Source organism: Ornithorhynchus anatinus, chromosome 16 (genome assembly GCF_004115215.2).
Source record: "Ornithorhynchus anatinus isolate Pmale09 chromosome 16, mOrnAna1.pri.v4, whole genome shotgun sequence".
Classification (NCBI taxonomy): Eukaryota; Metazoa; Chordata; class Mammalia; order Monotremata; family Ornithorhynchidae; genus Ornithorhynchus; species Ornithorhynchus anatinus.
The window spans coordinates 36,561,249-36,579,350 of record NC_041743.1 but is presented as its reverse complement, the minus strand read 5'-3'; the positions used below and the strand labels follow the sequence as shown (position 1 = coordinate 36,579,350).

General features: G+C 47.1%; 1 protein-coding gene across 2 annotated transcripts in view; it reads left to right on the top strand.

The window, feature by feature from the left end:
- The window catches only part of PAX2 (paired box 2), a 110,256-nt gene that overhangs the window by 17,065 nt on the left and 75,089 nt on the right, over positions 1 to 18,102 (top strand). For both annotated transcript variants that reach the window (XM_029081082.2, XM_029081084.2), the window contains exon 4: positions 1,558 to 1,755. In XM_029081082.2, coding sequence (XP_028936915.1) covers positions 1,558 to 1,755 — 198 coding nt within the window. The remainder of the gene's footprint in view (positions 1 to 1,557; positions 1,756 to 18,102) is intronic.

The window sequence follows — 18,102 nt, the reverse complement described above, 5'->3', positions numbered from 1 at the left end:
GGGAGGGCAGAGCGCAGGGAAGTCGAAACTCGTCTTTAGGGGAGCGGGAGGGGGCTCGCGGCCGCTCTCACGCTCCGGGGAACCTCCCGGCCCAGCCTCCGAGAGCCGCTTTCTCTTACGGGAGAACCGCGGCCGAGGGGGGCATTGGAGGATGGAAAGCGGGTCCCCCAGAGAAGAGCGGCGGGGGTCTCCTAGAGCAGAGTGGCAGGTTATTCGGATTCCAGAAAGGAGACTGACAGGCTCCCCAGATCCCCCAGAGGAGAGCGTCAGAGATAACCTGATCCCCCAATGGCGAGCGGCAAGTCACCTGGGTCCCCGAGAGGTCAGGGGCAGGCTACTCGGATCCCCGAGAGAAGAGTGGCAGGGATATCTGAATCCCCCAGAGAAGAGTGGCAGGACACCCGGGTCCCTCGGAGGAGGGCGGTAGGGATATCCGGAGCTCCCCAGAGGACAATGGTGGGGATAGAATAATAATAATTTTAATAATGGTATTTGTTAGGCGCTTACTACTTGCCAAGCACTGTTCTAGGAGTGGAGTAGATGCAAGGTAATCAGGTTGTCCCAGTGGGGTTCACAGTCTTAATCCCTATTTTAGATGAGGTAACTGAGGCACAGAGAAATGCTCGAGGTCACACAGCAGACAAGTTGTGGAGTCAATATTAGAACCCATGATCTTCTGCCTCCCAGGCCCGGGGTCTAGCCACTACGCCGTGGGCTATCCGGAGCTCCCCAGAGGAGAGCGTTAGGGATATCCGGATCTCCGCAGAGAAGAGTGGCAAGCTACTCGGATCCCTCCGAGGAGAGCAACAGGGCTACCCGAAGGTCCCCAGAGGAGAGTCGCAGGGTCCCTGGGTTCCCCAGAAGGCAACGGCAGAGTCCCCCCGAGGGTAGTGGCAGGAAGGAGGAAAGCTCGGTCAAGGGGTTTCGGCATTGCCAGCGCTCAAACACTTCGGAGGGGCTTGGGGCAGGGGGTTGAGAGGGAGATTATAGGCAACACCCGGGGTCCACAGTAGCCGCGTCCTAAATCCCTCGGGGAGCCTAACGCTGAGCTGCCGACTCGAGAGTAGCGGAACCGGTCCCAGGGGAAATCGAGGCCAGCGCTTCCGAGCCCGGGCGTCCTAAAAGGCGGGAGTTCCCAAGCCGGTCCTGTCCTTTGAAATTGGGGCTGCGCCCTCTGTCTCCCGCCGTCCCCGCCAAAGCAGATCTCTCTGCCCCAGCCTTCTTGGCCCATCTCCGGGGGCCGAGGAGGTTGGGTCCCGGCATCCCGAGGAGATGGGGTCCCGAGGGGGTTGGGTCGCGCAGGCACTTCGAATCTGCTTTGTTTCTCGCGCCTCCTCCTCTCCCCAGTCAATTCATAGAGCCAGGGGGGAGAAAAGTGGCTGTGTTTGTGTGTATGTGAGAGAGAGAAAGTGTGTGTGTATGTGTGTATGATGGGGAGGGGCGCGGGTGAGACCTCACACCCCCAGATCTGGAGGAGGTGGGAGCGGCTGGGCGACCCCCGGGTTTCTCCCTGAGCGCCCGGCCCGAAATGACCGATGCGGGGGCTCCCATCGGCAGGTACTACGAGACCGGCAGCATCAAGCCCGGGGTGATCGGCGGCTCCAAGCCCAAGGTGGCCACTCCGAAAGTGGTGGACAAGATCGCTGAGTACAAACGGCAAAACCCCACCATGTTCGCCTGGGAAATTCGGGATCGACTCTTGGCCGAGGGTATCTGCGACAACGACACGGTGCCCAGCGTCTCCTCCATTAACAGGTGAGGGTCTTCCGCGCCCCTTCCTCCGGAGCCCGGCCCTGGCCCTCGGGCTTCCCGTCCTGCGCCTCCGCGATGGGTGACCGTCGGCGGGGAGCGGCCGGGAGGTAGCGCAGGGGTCTCCCCGCCCCCGGCCTGACCGCCCCGAGCCCGGCCGGCCTCTCGAGCCGCCGTTCAGGAAACGAATCAAAGTGTTTGCGGTAATTAAGGCTCCCGAGATTACGCGCCTCCGTATCTAGAGACAATCACCGCCCGCGCCCCGGAGCCGTTAAAATGGCCAGTGTCTATTCAGCCCTTCCTTCCAAACAGACTTCCCTTTCTAAGGGAGAGGTGCCTCTCCCAGGGGAAGCCCCCAGCCGCCCCCTGCCCTCTCTTCCCCGCCCTCCGCCCCCCTCAACAAAGCGCTACAAAGCCCGGCTCCCGAGCTGCTGCCTTGCACCTCCCAGCTCCGGCCAAACTTTCCGGCTCTTAGCGGCTGAGAAAAACAAACAACAAACCAGCCGCGGCCCACCGGCCGCTGCCCTCCGCCCCCAGCCCTAAAGCACCTAACCGACAGTGCCCGAGGGGACGTGGGGGGCGGGGTGGGGTGGGGGAACGACTGTCCGGAGTGGATGATGACCAAATCTCGAAAATTGCTGCTTATTTGAACCCACCGAAAAGCAACCCCTTCACCCTACCTCAAAACCCTTCCCAAATCCAGGCCCATGTCCCCGATGAAATAAGCAAAAGAACGGTATAAGGTAGGCAACGCTCGACTCTGTCCGATTGAGCACGGAAACGGCCTGAACCAAAGTGCTTCGTTCCGTTCTCCCCTTCCCGTTACCATTAGGCGTAAATACTCAGCAGGAACGGGATAGTTTCAGACCTAGGGTGGCCGCACCCACCAGACAAACAAGGAATCCCCCGCTTGGGTGGAAGTACTTACCTTCCTTAAACAGACATTCGCCCCCCTCACCTCCCCGCCCCTATTTGAGGCAAACACCCAAATAGCCAGAGTCCCGCTTGGTAAGGTCTCCGCAAATGTTAAACGGGTTCCAGAAACAGGGCTTTAGCTACGTTACACAAATGTAGGCGGTTGAGCACATATACCCCCTGCACACTGGCACAGGGACAAACGCACATCTTTTCCTAGCTCTACCGAAGCTGTCAACAGTGCTAGCCAACATTTGGAAAAATCTCCCATCCCAACAGAAAACAAAACAAAATATAAAAAGAGGTCGGGGGGAAGGGGGAGTGATGGGGACTGGGTGCTCTTCACAGAAAATTGATCAAAATCCTTCTAATAATTCAGACGGTGCTTATTCCTGTAACTGGCACCGCATATAAATGGTTTTTAATATTTTGCAAATGATATGGAATTATCCCAAATCATCCTGAAAACAGCAGGTAGAATTAACTGGTCGAATGTACCTTGGCTAAAGAAGATTCCCTGAGACACACTCTCTCTGTAATATACTGCTGGGCTACCCCAGGAAATTATCCCTGTGTGTGCCATCTGTATTAAAATGGTTATTAAGTTATGAACAGGGTAACATAATACTGATCAGCTAATTATACACCCTCCTAAAAACCTCCAGGTCCCTGCTCCTGTCTCAGTCAGGTACTGAAATAATAACAGTTTGACATTCAGGCACCTTAGGAAGGAGCCGGGGAAGGACAACGGAGAATTCCTGAGAGGAATGAGTCCAGCCAGTGCCTCCGAAGTCCTAGAGAAGGATAGCAGGGCTGGGCTGGGCTGGAGAGGTGAAGTGGTGTTTTTAGGGAGAGAGCTAGACTCAGGCCCCTTGACCTTTTTCCCCCTCTCTGACTACAGTCCCTCATGAACTCTCGAGGGGCATTGGGTTAGGAGGAGAGGACTGTTTCGGAGGTGAACCTGGGGGAGTGGGTTGTGGCCTTTCCACTGGGGGGAGACGCTGGCAGGGCTTGACGGCGGTTGGTGTCTGTGTGAACTCTTGGGAGGATCTGCATATCATGGATCTGGCTTCTAGGGGGTTGAGGAGGAACCTTACAAAAACTGTTTAAGCAGCTTGGCTTCTAGCCGGGGCCCGAGGTGGCTAAGGGAGGGCAGACAGGAGGAGGGTCTTTCTTCCCCATTTGGGATATGGGTCCTCCAACTAATGGGACTATTTAAAGACTGAGGCCCTAATCGTCCCCCTATTCAGATACCAGGATCCTGGGGGCGGGGGGCGGGGGGGAGGGTCCTAATCTTTTGGGAAAAACAATACCCTGAAAGGTCACAAGCAGCGGTGGGGGAAAGAATGTTTCCAGTCCAGTTTCGGGATCAGGCCTGGAAAGTGCTGCGGAGCTGGAGAGGTAGAGAGAAGCCTGGAAGGGTGAAGAGGGAATTAAGGGGGGAAAAAAGTATCTGTGCTTAAGCAGAAAGGAAAGTAAGGAACCTACACAGGTATAAAACCTGTGGAGGTGGAGCCGTTTTCCATCGTGTAAAAGTGCCCGTAATGTGACAGTAAGCAGGTTGTTTGATAGCAGCGTCAAGTAAATGATAAACAAGGCTGGCTATGGAATGTCACTGGGAACACGACTGCAAGATAGTGGCTCGAGCCCCTTGAGTCCGGATTGAGTATCAGTGACCTGCCTTTACACGTCTGAATTCTGCAGGGACAGTTGGCGAGTGGGAAAGTCCTGCCGGGCTGTACATTTTTAGGAGGCAGAGGGGGAGATGGATTGCATGATGGGAGGAGAAAAGATCGTCCATTTTCCCATTCCCATTTGCTTATGTTTCACAGTCCAGAAAAAAACACCACCACCCTGATGGGTGTCCCAGACAATCAAGTCTGATGCCACCACCAGAATGTTTTCTAAAATTCAGGTCTGTGACTTCGCCTTATGTCCCCATGATAAAAATGGAGCCTCACTGTCCCTGAAACATTTTTGGCAAAGATGGATTATGATTAGAGCCTCCCGAAGGCGGGAGGCTTCAGGCTCCCCCTGGTAGCCTGGGAAGGCAGTTAGATTCTGGGTTGGGCTGGGGAAATTTCCACTCATGGTTTTTAGGTCTCACCAAGCTGGAATAATTCTCATTGGGAGTGTGGAATTAGGGATCTACCGGTCATGAGTCTAGTGTTTTCTCTTTGTGCTGTAAGGGTTTTGTAACTTGTATGGGGCTGTGTGGGATGTGGCTGGGTAACAGATATGTTAAAAGCATTTTCAAAGAATAGAGTTATACATATGTTCACCTACTCTAGATGATTCTCAAGGTTTCCATTCTCTCCCCAAATGACATCGTCATTTGCATTTCTCGAAATCTGCTGTTGTATTTGCAAAATGAACAGCCTCATCGGCCCTAAAAATTGTCTTACGAGTCTTAGAGATTCATTTATTCAATCGTATTTATTGAGCGCTTACTGTGTGCAGAACACTGTGCTAAGCGCTTGGAAAGTACAGTTCGGCAACAGATAGAGACAATCTCTACCCGACAACGGGCGCACAGTCTAAAGGACTTTTGCCACTCTACGAGCAGCTTCCCATTAGAATTCCCTTTTTCGTAAATGTATGGGGTAGCTTACTGAAGGGAAATAAGCATCACATATGGCCTGTAGCAAGAAATCACTTTTCATGCGAGTAAATCATTGTTTTATTTTTTACAGTCCACATGGATTTCATTGGAATTGTTTTGAAAATTGGGCATATGAGATGCTGAAAGAGCGTTCATAGTATTTACTGCTTACACGTACATTTGGATGGATAGCTTTTTGAGCTGGGCATCTTTAGATCAAAATCTGCAGGGCAAACCTCAGAGCTAAATATAGAGTGTGGAGAGGGGAAAATTTATATTATCACTATTATTATTACTACTACTATTATATTTGTTAAGCCCTTATTGTATGTGAAGCATTGTTCTATGTGCTGGGGAAGATACAAGTTAATCAGGCCAGATACAGTCCCTGTCTGTATCTCATGGACCTCACAGCCTAAGAAGGAGGAAGAACAGGCATTGAATCCTCATTTTAGAGATGATGAAACTGAGGCACAGATAAGTTAAGTGACTTGATCAAGGTCACACAGCTAGCAACGGTCAGAGGGGATTAGAACCCAGATCCTCTGATTCCCTAGCCTATGCTCTTTCCACTAGGACAAATTTTCCTATCTAAATCACCAAAATATTGAGTAGAAAGGGAATTTTTTTTTTAAAATTAGAACAAGAAGTTTTTGGTTACTCTATTATTTTGGTCCGGGTGCTCGAGTTGAGAGAAATATGTTCCTTTTGATTGGTGACTCGATAAAAACCTGAGGCCGATTTCAGGAACTCCAATGGGATTCCACTCCTGTAAAGTGGAAGGTGGCTGTGAGCATCTTTCCCCACATTCTGCTGCACTCCAGCAACAGGGGCTGCTTTCAGAGGAACCTGGATCTCCGGGCCTTCTAAAGGGACCTCGTCTCAGTCACTTTCCCTTAAAAGATGTGTCCCAAATCCCTTTTTACACCTGACTCAATCTGAGTTGTCTCACTTTTATGACTGGGAATGATTTGCACTGGAAAGGTCGGCCTGACTGTGATTTCATTAAGGAAATAAATCTCGCCTCATGAATACTTCCCAAACCGCCAGGTGTCTCGCCTCTTGTGCAGAGGGTCTGGCAGGTGGGGGTCTGGGTGTGGGCCAGGTCGAGGGCTAGCTTCCCAGGAGGCTTGTGGCCTGGGGGAGGAGGAGGCTATTCAGAGAAATGTAGGGGAAGGAGGGAGGGGAAAGGGTGGGGGGCTGGGTAGGACTTGGAGCTGTGAAGCTGGCACAGGGCACGCTGAGTTCTTATCAGTAGTTCGGTCTCTACAGACCTACATGTGTGACTCAGCGCTTGTGTTTTTGCCACGTAAAGCAACTTGACTTTTGGCTGTACCCGGAGATGATTCTGCAGTTTAGGCACCGCCATCTAGTGACCTTGTGTTCATTTGATGAGCAGAGTGTTGATTTTAGACCTCCAAGTTGCACCCTGAAGCAGGATTCACTTGGGTTTTGTGAGAGGAGGGAGTGAATTTTCCAGAAGGGAAAGTAAGCCCCCCAGGAACTTGATGACACATCTGTAGGGAGGGAATAGCTTTGACTTTGACTTTAGCTTTGAGAAGCAGCATGGCTCAGTGGAAAGAGCCCAGGCTTGGGAGTCAGAAGACGTGGGTTCTAATTCCGGCTCCGCCACTTGTCTGCTGTGTGACCTTGGGCAAGTTACTTAACTTCTCTCTGCCTCAATCTTTACCTTTACCTCATCTGCAAAATGGGGATTAAAAGTGTGAGCCCCATGTGGGATAACCTGATTACCTTGTATCTACTCCAGCACTTAGAACAGTGCTTGGCACATAGTAAGTGCTTAACAAATACCATTATTGTTATTATTATTACTTAAAGGGTGGTGGGCTGACCAGAGACAATGTCAATCTATAAATGGTCTCATAATAATAATAGTGATTATAATAACAATAATTATATGATGATAGAATTGTTATTAATGTATTTCTCAAGTGCTTACAATCTGCTAAGCATTGCACTAAGCACTGGAGTAGACACAAGATAATCAGGCCCAACACAGTCCTTGCCCCAGATGGGACTCACAGCCTAAGGGAGAGGGAGAATGAGTAGTGAATCCCCATTTCTAAGATGAGGAAACTGAGGCACAGAGCAGTTAAGTGACTCGCTCAAGGTCACACGGCATGGCATTCACCAAACCAGACAGAAGCATACTGAGTCTGGATGCCCTTCTGACCAACTTTAGGCAAGCCTGGAAGGTGTCTGTGAATCCTGTCATCTCTCTCTTTCTCTGAGCCTCAATCTTTCCATTTGTAAAGTAGTGATGGGGCAGAGTGGAGGCAGTGTGTTAGTTAGGGCTAGTAGGACGATCAATGGGGATTGTTATTAAGAAGGATTTTGGTTTCCTAAGTTGTTTGAGAAACAGCTTTCTGACCTCCCGGCCCTCCAATCTCCCTTTGGGCCACACATTTCATACCGATCAGGCATAAATATCCTCCTGCCTTTATTTGGCCTGCTGTCAGGGCTGAGCCCAAACTGAGTTATCTCAGCTCTGGAGAGAGATGGGGGTTGGTTTAGCTGAAGAACAGGACAGGGCAATAAGGAGGCCCCTCTGTCCCTTTTCCCAAAGCGAGCTGCTGAGAAAGCATCAGGAGAGTTGTAGAGAGCGACCCACCCCCCCAAAAAAGGAGAAAAAAAAATCATAAATAAATAAATAAATTGTGTCCTAACTGCTCTGAGAACTCAATAAAACAATCACATCAAATATGAGGAGGTATAAATCTCTCGTCTGCACAGGTAACCCACTCGATTGCTTTTAATACCGCTCAGGCTGGCTCCATTTATTACCGTCCCGAGCTTGGGTGAAGGATACCGCGAGGAGGGTGGTCCCTGGTGCAATCCTACACCCGGAGCTGCAACAATCAGCTCATACAGAAGGGGATCTCGATGGAAGCCCAGGACAGACCCATCTGTCTGCGGAAAAACCAATCAATAACTCTGTAACCAGACTCCTTGTCACTGGGAAATGGACAACACAACAGTTCAATATTGGGGCCATGGGGGGAAATTAACTATGTGGAGACAGGGGAAAGAGAGGAGATGGCACTTGGAAGGAGGAAAGTGTGATCAGTGTGTGTGCATGTGTGTGTGTGTGTGTGCGCGTGCGCACGCATTTGGGAGGAAGTGTGTCTGGGTGAGTATGTGTGCACAAAGGAGAAAGAGTATGTGTGTGCTTGTGTGTATAAATGTGTTGTAAGAGAAGAATTTGGCTGAGATAAAGAGTTAGGGAGGCGGATGTATGGGAAGGTGAGGGAAGAGGGCTTGTGCGTGTTTGGAGAGCAGATGGAGAAGGTCTAATTGTCTAAAATATGTGTATTTGCCTATGGGCAATTCATTCGTGTGTGCTTATGCTAAGGAAGAGTGGATGTAGGAGGAAGGGGAACAACCTTCCTCTTTCTTGTTAAACCTTGTTAAACTGCCAACCAAAGTTAAATCACAGGGATCTGAAGGGAAGAGGCTGGGCTTTCTTCACTAGCTGGTCAATCACACTGGATCCTGGAAATGTGGAACTGTCCCCAAATCAAGGTAACTATTCCCGTGCCCTTTTTCTTTCCCTCAGCCAGTGTTCACTTGCTGCTGCCCATAAGCCTCTCTAAAATTTGGCCCAAATCCTCAGTATTGTTCCCAAACCCTAGAAGGGAATGGTCTTTTCTTACCAGAGCCAAAGTTCCCTGATCCACTAAGAGCAAAACAAATAGCTCCTTGTGGACAGGGATAGCGTCTGTCAACTCTATTATATTATACTTTCCCAAGTGCTTAGTTCAGTGCTCTGCACACGGAAAACACTCAATAAATAAGATTGATTGATTGATTGATTGAATTAAGCCAACAAACACCATTTGCTGGAAATAAGCTCTTTTCACAGGTTTCTGTCCTTTAAAAGAATTCTGTGACCCATCCTGTCCACTTGATAATGCAGTGAATAATCCCTGCCTTGCCCATCCTGGCCTCAGGCTCCCACTGCTCCAGATGTGCAAGGCTCAGTTTTGGGTGGTCTCTGTGGGGACAGAAAAAGAGCAAGCTCGCCTATATGTATGTGTTCTCATAGGGGCCAGAGTGAAAATGAGAGGATTCATTTATTCTTATGAATGTCATAAGGGTAGGAATCATGCCTACTAACTCTGCTGAACTCTCCTGAGTGTTTAGTACATTGCTCTATCCAGAGTAAGTGCTTAATAAGTACTATTGGTTGATGGATTGATTGACTGGAGAAAGAGAAATATCCACTCTAAAAGAAATAGCCAATATGGGATGTACTGGGGATGGGATCAGATGGCTGTGGATAGGTGCAACTGCATATGGATTTTTTTTGTCTATCAGGTCGGGGTCAAATGTTTATGTGGTGGAGGGATGACAGAGCACAGGTGGGAGGAGAAGGTCAGACACAAAACCCAAGGCATTTTGGTTTCTTTAGGGTTACTGAGGCAAATAGTCCCTGTCCCCAGTCCCACCCCCTGATTGAAGCACTGGGGTAGGCTGGATGTCCTATGGCAGTTGGGAACAGGAGGTTGGAGAGCTGGAAGGAGGGAGTCTCAGGGAAAGAGGAGAAATTCTAGGGCAACACAGAGAGGGGAACTACTGCGGAGTAGGTAGCGACCCTCAGCTGGGATCTAGAAGCAGCTAGTAGCGACTCCTGAACAGTCACTACCTTGCTGCGAGACTGAAGAATTTATAGTCCTCAAATGGAAAATAATTGAGTTTGCCACAAAATAATCAGACATAATCACAAGAGAAGCAGTGTGACTTAGTGGAAAGAGCATGGGGTTGGAGGTCAGAGGTCATGGGTTCTAATCCTGGCTCTGCCACTTGTCAGCTGTGTGACTTTGGGCAAGTCAGTTAACTTCTCTGTGCTTCAGTTACCTCATCTGTAAAATGGGGTTTAAGACTGTGAGCCTCCACGTGGGACAAACTGATTACCTTATATCTACCCCAATGCTTAGAACAGAGCTTGGCACATAGTAAGCACTTAACAAATACCATTATCATTATTATTATTATTAATCAGATTTCTAATTTCTAATCCACACATCCTTTAACTAAACTCCACATTTTAAAGGAATCTGGACCAAATGTCATCACATTAAAACCAAAAATTGAGATTCCCCCCAAAACAAATTTGTGATGTAGCCAAAAAAAACTTAAAAAGCTGCACTGTAGTATAGTGTATATTCCCCGATTCTTCTCCAAATGGAATAGCACTCATACTTCCAGCAACTCTGGTCAGAGATAAACCGCATGAGCAGCAGAGGAGAAGCTCTGTTTGGCTTCTCTCCCTTTCGTCTCCTCATGCCCAATAGCGACGCAATGCGGAGGCCTGCCCAGCCATCAGGGCCATGCTGGAAGCTGGAGAACCGATGTGTTCTCATTGGTGGAGAGTTCACTCAAGGCGCTCCCATCTGTGCCCAACAAATTCATCTTTTTTGTGGGCGTCAAAGCCCCCGCCGAAAATAGGAAGGTTAGAGGGGGATGAGAAATTGGGGAAGGCCCAGGCGGGCAGATAACGGTGGAAGGATTCGGGCAGGGAAACAGGTGAAGAGAAAGACAATTAGGAAGGAATGAGGCATGGAGAGGCCGATAGTGTCGTGGGAATCTGTAGCGAGAGAAGGGAAATGAAGCCAAATGAGAGGTAAAAGAGGTAGGTAAAATGGCAGGACCCCAAGAGAGATTACAGAGCTCTTGCCACAAGCAAGTGAGAGGGAAGGAAGGGGGAAATTAGTGAAAATGACCACCCCAGCAATAGTTCTCTCTATATTAAATAACAATGATAATAACCTCAGCGGCATCACTGAACCAATACTTTGGAGTATTCTCTGCGTATCTGTATGTATTTCATATACATGTATTAGTGAGTGTGGAGGTGAATCTGAGAGGGAAAAATTTACTGAGCATATGAGTGTTGGGAATTTGGAGTGGCAGGGAATAAGAAGAGGGCATTTAGGTAGATGTTGGGCAGGAAATATGTGTGGAGCAATGAAGGACAATCCGGACTGAGTAGAGAACAAAAATGTCTGCTTCACTTTCCTTCAGGGTGGGATTTGGGAGGAGATGAGAGAAGAAGAGATCTGGAGAAGGGTTGGGGGCATAAGGAGGTGTGGAATGGCTTTACAGAGATGTCTTGAGGGGAAAATGACAAGAAAAAAACAACATGGCAGAGAAGAGATCCTAAGGTGAACTAACGGGAGAAATGCAGGGAGCATTATGAACCCAAAAGTGTTTAGCTCTGAATGAAAAGTGGCATATGCGGTGAGAGAAGTCGGTGAAGGGAGTGTTTATGTACTTGTAATTTTGAAGTAAGCATGAAAATGGACAGCCAGTAGTCTACTGCCCAGATCTGAGGTCCTCCCAGTACCCCCAGTTTTTAAAAGATTAGGTATGAGAGCCCCCTAAAGCAAGAAAAATAAGGCAGTGGAAAGTGAGACTGAGAGGTGCTTTGGGATCAGATGGAGGAACAAAAGGTGGAGGAAAAGGAGAAAAAAGGAAAGCTCTGAGAGGAAAATAATTTATCCAAAGAAGGAAAATGAATGCAGAGGAACTCTCAGAACGAGGCTGAGAAGATGGAAATACATCATGGCTGGTGAAGCTTGGTGAAATTCTGGGAAGGGAGCCAGGAGAGCAGAGCAGTGTCAGGACTGGGTTCTAACTCAGCCTGCCTAGCTCATAGGGAAGTCCAACCCCTCAAACACACCCGCACTGGAAAAGGGGCAACAGAAGAGTCAATTTTCCGAGTGACTGTAGCCACTTTTGGTTTTAGTTCTCTCCAGAGCAGCCATGCACTGCCCCAGCTGGTAGCTCTTCCCCTCAGCTGATTTCTCATCTTCCTATCCATCTCCCCCACCTGTCATGTTAGCCCTTGAAAACTGCCTAAGCACCCAAGAACTCACAACCCCTTGCAACACTTGTATTCAAAATTTATTCTCTACTACTTTCTCTGAGCTATCATTTATTTTAGAGTCTATTTCCCCAGCCTAAATTTTAAGCTCCTGGAGGGCAGGGATGATTTCTACTAACTACTGAACTGCTCCAAGCTCTTAGAATAATGCTCTGTATATAGTAGGTGATCATTAGATACTATTGATTGATTAATTGATAGAGAAGGGAGATGATGGCTTCCCTGTGTGCCTGACCACCTGAAATCCCTCCCCCTAACTCTTCTCTTCCCTTTCAATGAAATCCCGCCTACCTCCTGCCTGGTATAAGTTCTGCCAGCAAAACTATAGGCAGAGTCTTTCTTGCTGCAGGGATTCAGGAGTTGGACAAAACCAAAGAGCTAATGGCAAGAGCAGAGAAGCAGCATCTGGGGTAAGGGGAGAGCAACAGAAGGAAAGAAATAACTCATCTTGTGGGGAGAAGAAGGGAGTTGGGAATGGAGAAAAGTAAAGGAGAATGGTGGAATAGAGTGAGGAAGAAGGACAAAATGGAGGAGGGGGACAAGATTTGAGAAAACAATCACCAAGTTTTCTTTGTGTGCAAACTGTTGTCCTTGTTGTGCTAGTTAATTTGGGTTTTACAGTAGGCACTTACTATGTACCAAGCCCTGTGCTAATAATTGGGGTAGATACAAGATAATCAGATCAGGTACTGTACCTGTCCCACACAGGACTCATAATCTAAGAGATCAGGATTGTAGCTATTTTAGTGATCATATTTATTAAGCACTGGCTACTATACCAATTACTGCACGAAGAGTTGGAGGTAGATATAAGCATACCAACCCAGACACATTCTCTGTCTCACAATCTAAAAGGTAAGGGGAGCTGGTATATTTGTTTTGCTGATATAATGCAATATATATGCCTTGGAAGTTGTTTGCATGAATAGGGTGAAGTGCTTGGATAGACATGGAAGTAGTTGGGTTACAATAATTTAGTAATAACTTGTATTCAGAAAATGTCTTACATGGGAAAATCTTAATGTATTTGGCTGATACTCTTTTCTACACAAAGGGCTTGAGCAACTTAATCAGTTGGTCAAAAGTTAAGCAGTGGAATCAATCAGTCACTGGTATTTATTGAGCACTTACTGTGTGTGCAGAGCACTATAACAGAGTGTTTAAGGGAGTACAGTATAACAGAGTTGGAAGACATGTTCCCTGCCCACAAGGAATAGAGGCAGGAATAGAAGCCTTGTTCACTTGACTTACAGAACCAGGACTTATTCATTACCTTTTTTTAAAAAAAAGTCTTTTGGAAAACAGGATTTTCTAGGATTTGTGGGCATAACATAGATTGGAAAGACTATAGGGAATGGTAGGTCAATCTGTGCTTGAGATGCTTGGGAAAATTGTGAGCCTAAGTCGGTGAAAGAGTGTTTTTCTGTAAAAGGTGAATATTAGGGCAAACCATGTGGTGTGATTGAAGAGCTAAGACCCCTATGTCCCCTGGGGTTTCTAAAGTATCCTAAAACTCTTAGAGGGGCTCCCCATTAAGTAGGAAACGTGTGGTAAAAGGCAAAGTTCCTGGCAGTAGTTTCTCTAAAACGAACGGCAAAAACCCCAAGTATTTTGCTGGAGCTGCAGATTCAACTTTTGGTAGTCATATCTTGTGAACTGAGCATAGCCGTGAGGGTTTCTGAAATACTGTGTACCCATTTGTGGAAATAAAGGCTTGTGCTGTATCTGTGGAAGAAGGCATATAAGATAGGCATGGCAGCAGTGCACATTTGTTTCTGACTTGATGGTTTTAAATACATACGCTGTGTGAAGATTGGATACGTAATATGGTGTGTTCAGTGCATTTGCGTGTGTAATTGTGTGTGTGTGCTTATGGGAAGGGGTGGGGTTGTGCCTGATTTTGTTTGAGCTGGAAGGAACTGTTTGGTTTTAGTGAAGGTCAGGGTTCGGGATGGACATTGAAAACATTTATCTTTTTTATGATCTGCATAGCTTGCTATATCAGATACTCTTCCCTTACCCCATTCCTTTCCTTACCCTCCTCCTCATTACCCAGGTTATCTTGTTTGGGTTAAGAGGCCAATCTCAATAGACTATAATTGAAGAGCAAAGAGAATTTGATAAGATAAGAAAGGGACATCATTCCTCCAGGGACCAATAGAGGTTTCATGTTCCCCCACTCCCCTGCTGTGTCCCTAACTAGCTAACTCTCACTGAGTCCATCCCCAGCCCCGGTTTAATAGCTCTGCCTGTCTAAAAGCCTAAGGGAGAGAACAGCAGGGTGAAAGCATTGGGAAAAATCTTTTTCCCTTATTTCAGATTGAACTAAGATACCAAGGAAGAAATAGCAGAAAAGCCAGTCAGTCTATGGTGTTAGACTGGAAGGTGTTAGGAAGCCCTCCAAAGTTTCTGCAGGATGTAGTGGGTACAAATATTTTGTTGCTTGGATTTTATAGCCCCACCAACTTGTCTTCTGTGTAGCCTCAGGCAAGTCACTTCTCGGTTCCTCAGTTACCTCATCTGCAAAATACTGTGGGCCCCATGAGGGACATGGATTGGGTTCGACCTGATTATCTTATATTTACCCCAGCACTTAATACAGTGCCCGGCACATAGTAAGCACTTAACAAATACCATTTTAAACCAATTCAAAACAAAAAACCCAGCATATCAGGTGTTCTCTTCTGAGCCATAATGGAGGCCTGGGAGGAGTCAGCATGGGGCTTACCTCTAGGAGACATGCCAGTCGCACCCAAGGGCAAAAATGGCCAAAAAGAGGGTGTGGGGGGATTTGGAATGGTCCAGACCGAAAGGAACGGAGTGTAAGGGAAAAGGGCAAATCTGCCTGCACCTCAGCTGTTCTGTGACCCTTGTCCTCTTATTCTCTCTCTTTCTGTGAGCAGCATTTGCAGTCTTCAGTATCCACCTCCCCGGGATTCCCTCCTTACAGAACAGAGCCCTGGTTTCGTGGTTCGGTCAGTCCCCATCTTTCCCCGCCCACTCAGGAACCAATCCCTCCCATCCCCCACAGCCACCTTGAACTTTGCTCTGAAGACTAGGTGGCTTCTGTGCCCCAGGGAGTGTGTTCACTGAACCGGCTCGCAGGAGACAGTCTCGTGCGCACGCACAAAAAAGTTGAAAGAAATTCATTTCATGGCCAGTGGCTGCTTAGAAAAGGCGATTCCAGCATATGTATGTGATAAATGTTAACTGAGCATTAATCGCATTAAAGAGGGCCCTATAAACTTTTCATTTCTAATTAAATTCCGTCCGGTGATGCTGCTGGAGCCGGCACACTCTGGGCCTTTGTTTATGTGGAAAATTAAAATGCAAATACAATGGAATTTATTTCCATTACTGGAGTGATCTGCTGAGCTCTTCTGGTTAACAGCCTCCAATTATTTTAAAACAGGGTCTCTCCTTTTTTTGAGGGGCTACTGCCTTTTGGAGTGTGTCAGGTTGGGAAGGAGGAGCTTGGGGTGATGTCCGAAGCTCAAGGTCAGATGCGGTTAGAAATGGCTTAGAGAGAGAGAGGTGGAGAAAGGTGATGGAAAGAGAGGTGGAGAGAGAGTTGATAGAGGAAGAGATAGAGAAAAAGAGGTGGGGGGAGAGAGGTGACGGAAAGAGAGAAAGTGAGAAAGGGAAAGAGAAAGCAGCAGAGGCAACCCAAGGACAGAACAAATCTGGGGAGGAGTGCCCTGATAGAACCCTCCGTGGAGAATATTAACCAAACTTACTTGCTTGCTAATAACACAATCACAACACCACCTCGGAATAATCACATGGATAATTAGAATAAGGACAGGCCTTTCCATGTTTATGGGCCTGCTCCTGAAGAGAATGCTTGGGCTCCAGGGTGAGGGAGCAGAGCCGAGATTTGTCTCATGCAGTTTCAAGAGTCGTCTCCTGTCAACGTAATCATTTCACTGGGATATTCCTGCCAATATGAAACTAAATTGACACAGGGCAATGGACCATATAGGCACAAAACTGAGAGGACATTGACCATACATACACACACAAATACACAAATACACACACACACATTTGTAGGCATCAATGGGCTATATCTAGATTTTAAACACACACATACAAAAGTATCTTCTAAGGGGAATTTATCTCAGATACTATCTTTGCTGTACATCTCAGTGCCTCATGGTTTAGGGTGGAATTATGTTATCAAAAAACAAAAGGGAAATTGGCAAATTTGGGTGAGATTTGAGAACGAAGGTGATGCAGTCAAAGCCAAAAGTGCCTGGAGACTTCTCCAAGTAGTAAAAGAGGAGAAGGGTCTTGATTCTTTAGTGCCCAAAGTGGGAGGCCCTTTAGGCTACATGACTGAGAACTGGATTAGAGAAAGACGGGAAAGGCTGATAAATAGTCAGGGGATAGACTTAGAAGCATGGCAATTCCTGATCCAGCTATGTATGGAGTATCTATGGTGTTATCCAAGGAGGAATGTGAGATGAGGGAATGTAGACACATTCACTAACCAAGTTGTAATCTGGGGAACTGTGGAAGCAGTAAAGCAAGGAGCTCTTATAACTAAGGTGAAAAGGAAAGAGGGAGGTGTGGGAGAAGGTGTGACGAATACCAGGTTGTTGGAGGTATGTAGACCTGCAGAGATGGTAGATGATGAACAGGAGAGAGTCTAAGTCAAGGAGGTGACCAAAGTGGGGAAAGGGAGGCTGAGGGCTTGAGCTGAGTTGGAAGGGGGAGATGATGCCTGGGCTGGGGGACTCCCCCCTTATCCTCTATGTGACTTTTGAGGTTCTAAACTTAGGGTAAGGAAATTACCTCAAAGTTTTATTTAGTGGAAGTGAGCAGAAAGTGGAGGAGGAAGAGACATTAGAGATGCTGAAAGATAGGAACCAGAGTGGCCTAATGGGTAAAGCACAGACCTGGGAGCCAGAGGACCTGGGTTCTTATCACAGCTCTGCCACTTGCCTACTGTGTGACTTTGGGCAAGTCACTTAACTTCTCTTTTTCCTCAACTGCAATATGGGGATTAAATACCTGCTTTCCCTTTGACTGTGAACCCATGTAGAACAAGGACCGTGTCTGGCCTGATTAACTTATACCTACTCCAGTGCTTAGAGTGTTTGATACATAGTAAGTGCTTAATAAATACTATTAGAAAAAAGATACATGCCAAAGACCATCACAGGAAATTGTAAGTAATTAAAGGTAGAGTGATAAGGACAAGAAAAAGGCAGATATATATCTACATCTGCATTTGCACAATTTATATCTGAGAACACCATGTGTATATATATACATAAACATATATGCACCCTGGTGGTAAGGTTTAGTGGTTAATCTAGACTCAGTACCAGTTAGTGTCAGAAAACCTGGATGTTAATCTCTATTACTCGTGTCTTTAACAAGCATTTCCCCCTGCAAATGTCTTGTTTTTGGTTTTTTCCCCCCCAGATTACTGGAAAAGGGCAAGCAGGGTTCTAATTTCCCTGTCCCTCATGTCAGACCCATTTCTTAGCTCCCACTTATCCCTGTCTGCACAGAGAAACAAATCCCTAATAATCATTTAATTGTATTTATTGAGTGCTTATTGTGTGCAGAGCAATGTACTAGGCACTGAAAATATGGTATAACCAAAAAAACCCCCAAATGTTTTGTTTTGTTTTTTGCCACAGTTCCAACCTTAGTGTTAATTCTGTGCAATACCACAAGTTCTTTAAGTGAAACAAATGATCCATAGATTCAATGGTCGATGATGACAGTGCCAAACTTAAGGCATGCAACAGAGTTTCCTAATCATAGGATTGGAGAGGAAACACCTATTTCTAGCTCTGGGTCCAGTCAAAATCATGGCTTCTTCTTTGGAATATTCCTAGTAAATCAGTCAATGATATTTATTGAGCATTTACTATGTGTAGAGCACCTCACTAAGCGCTTGGGAGAGTACAAT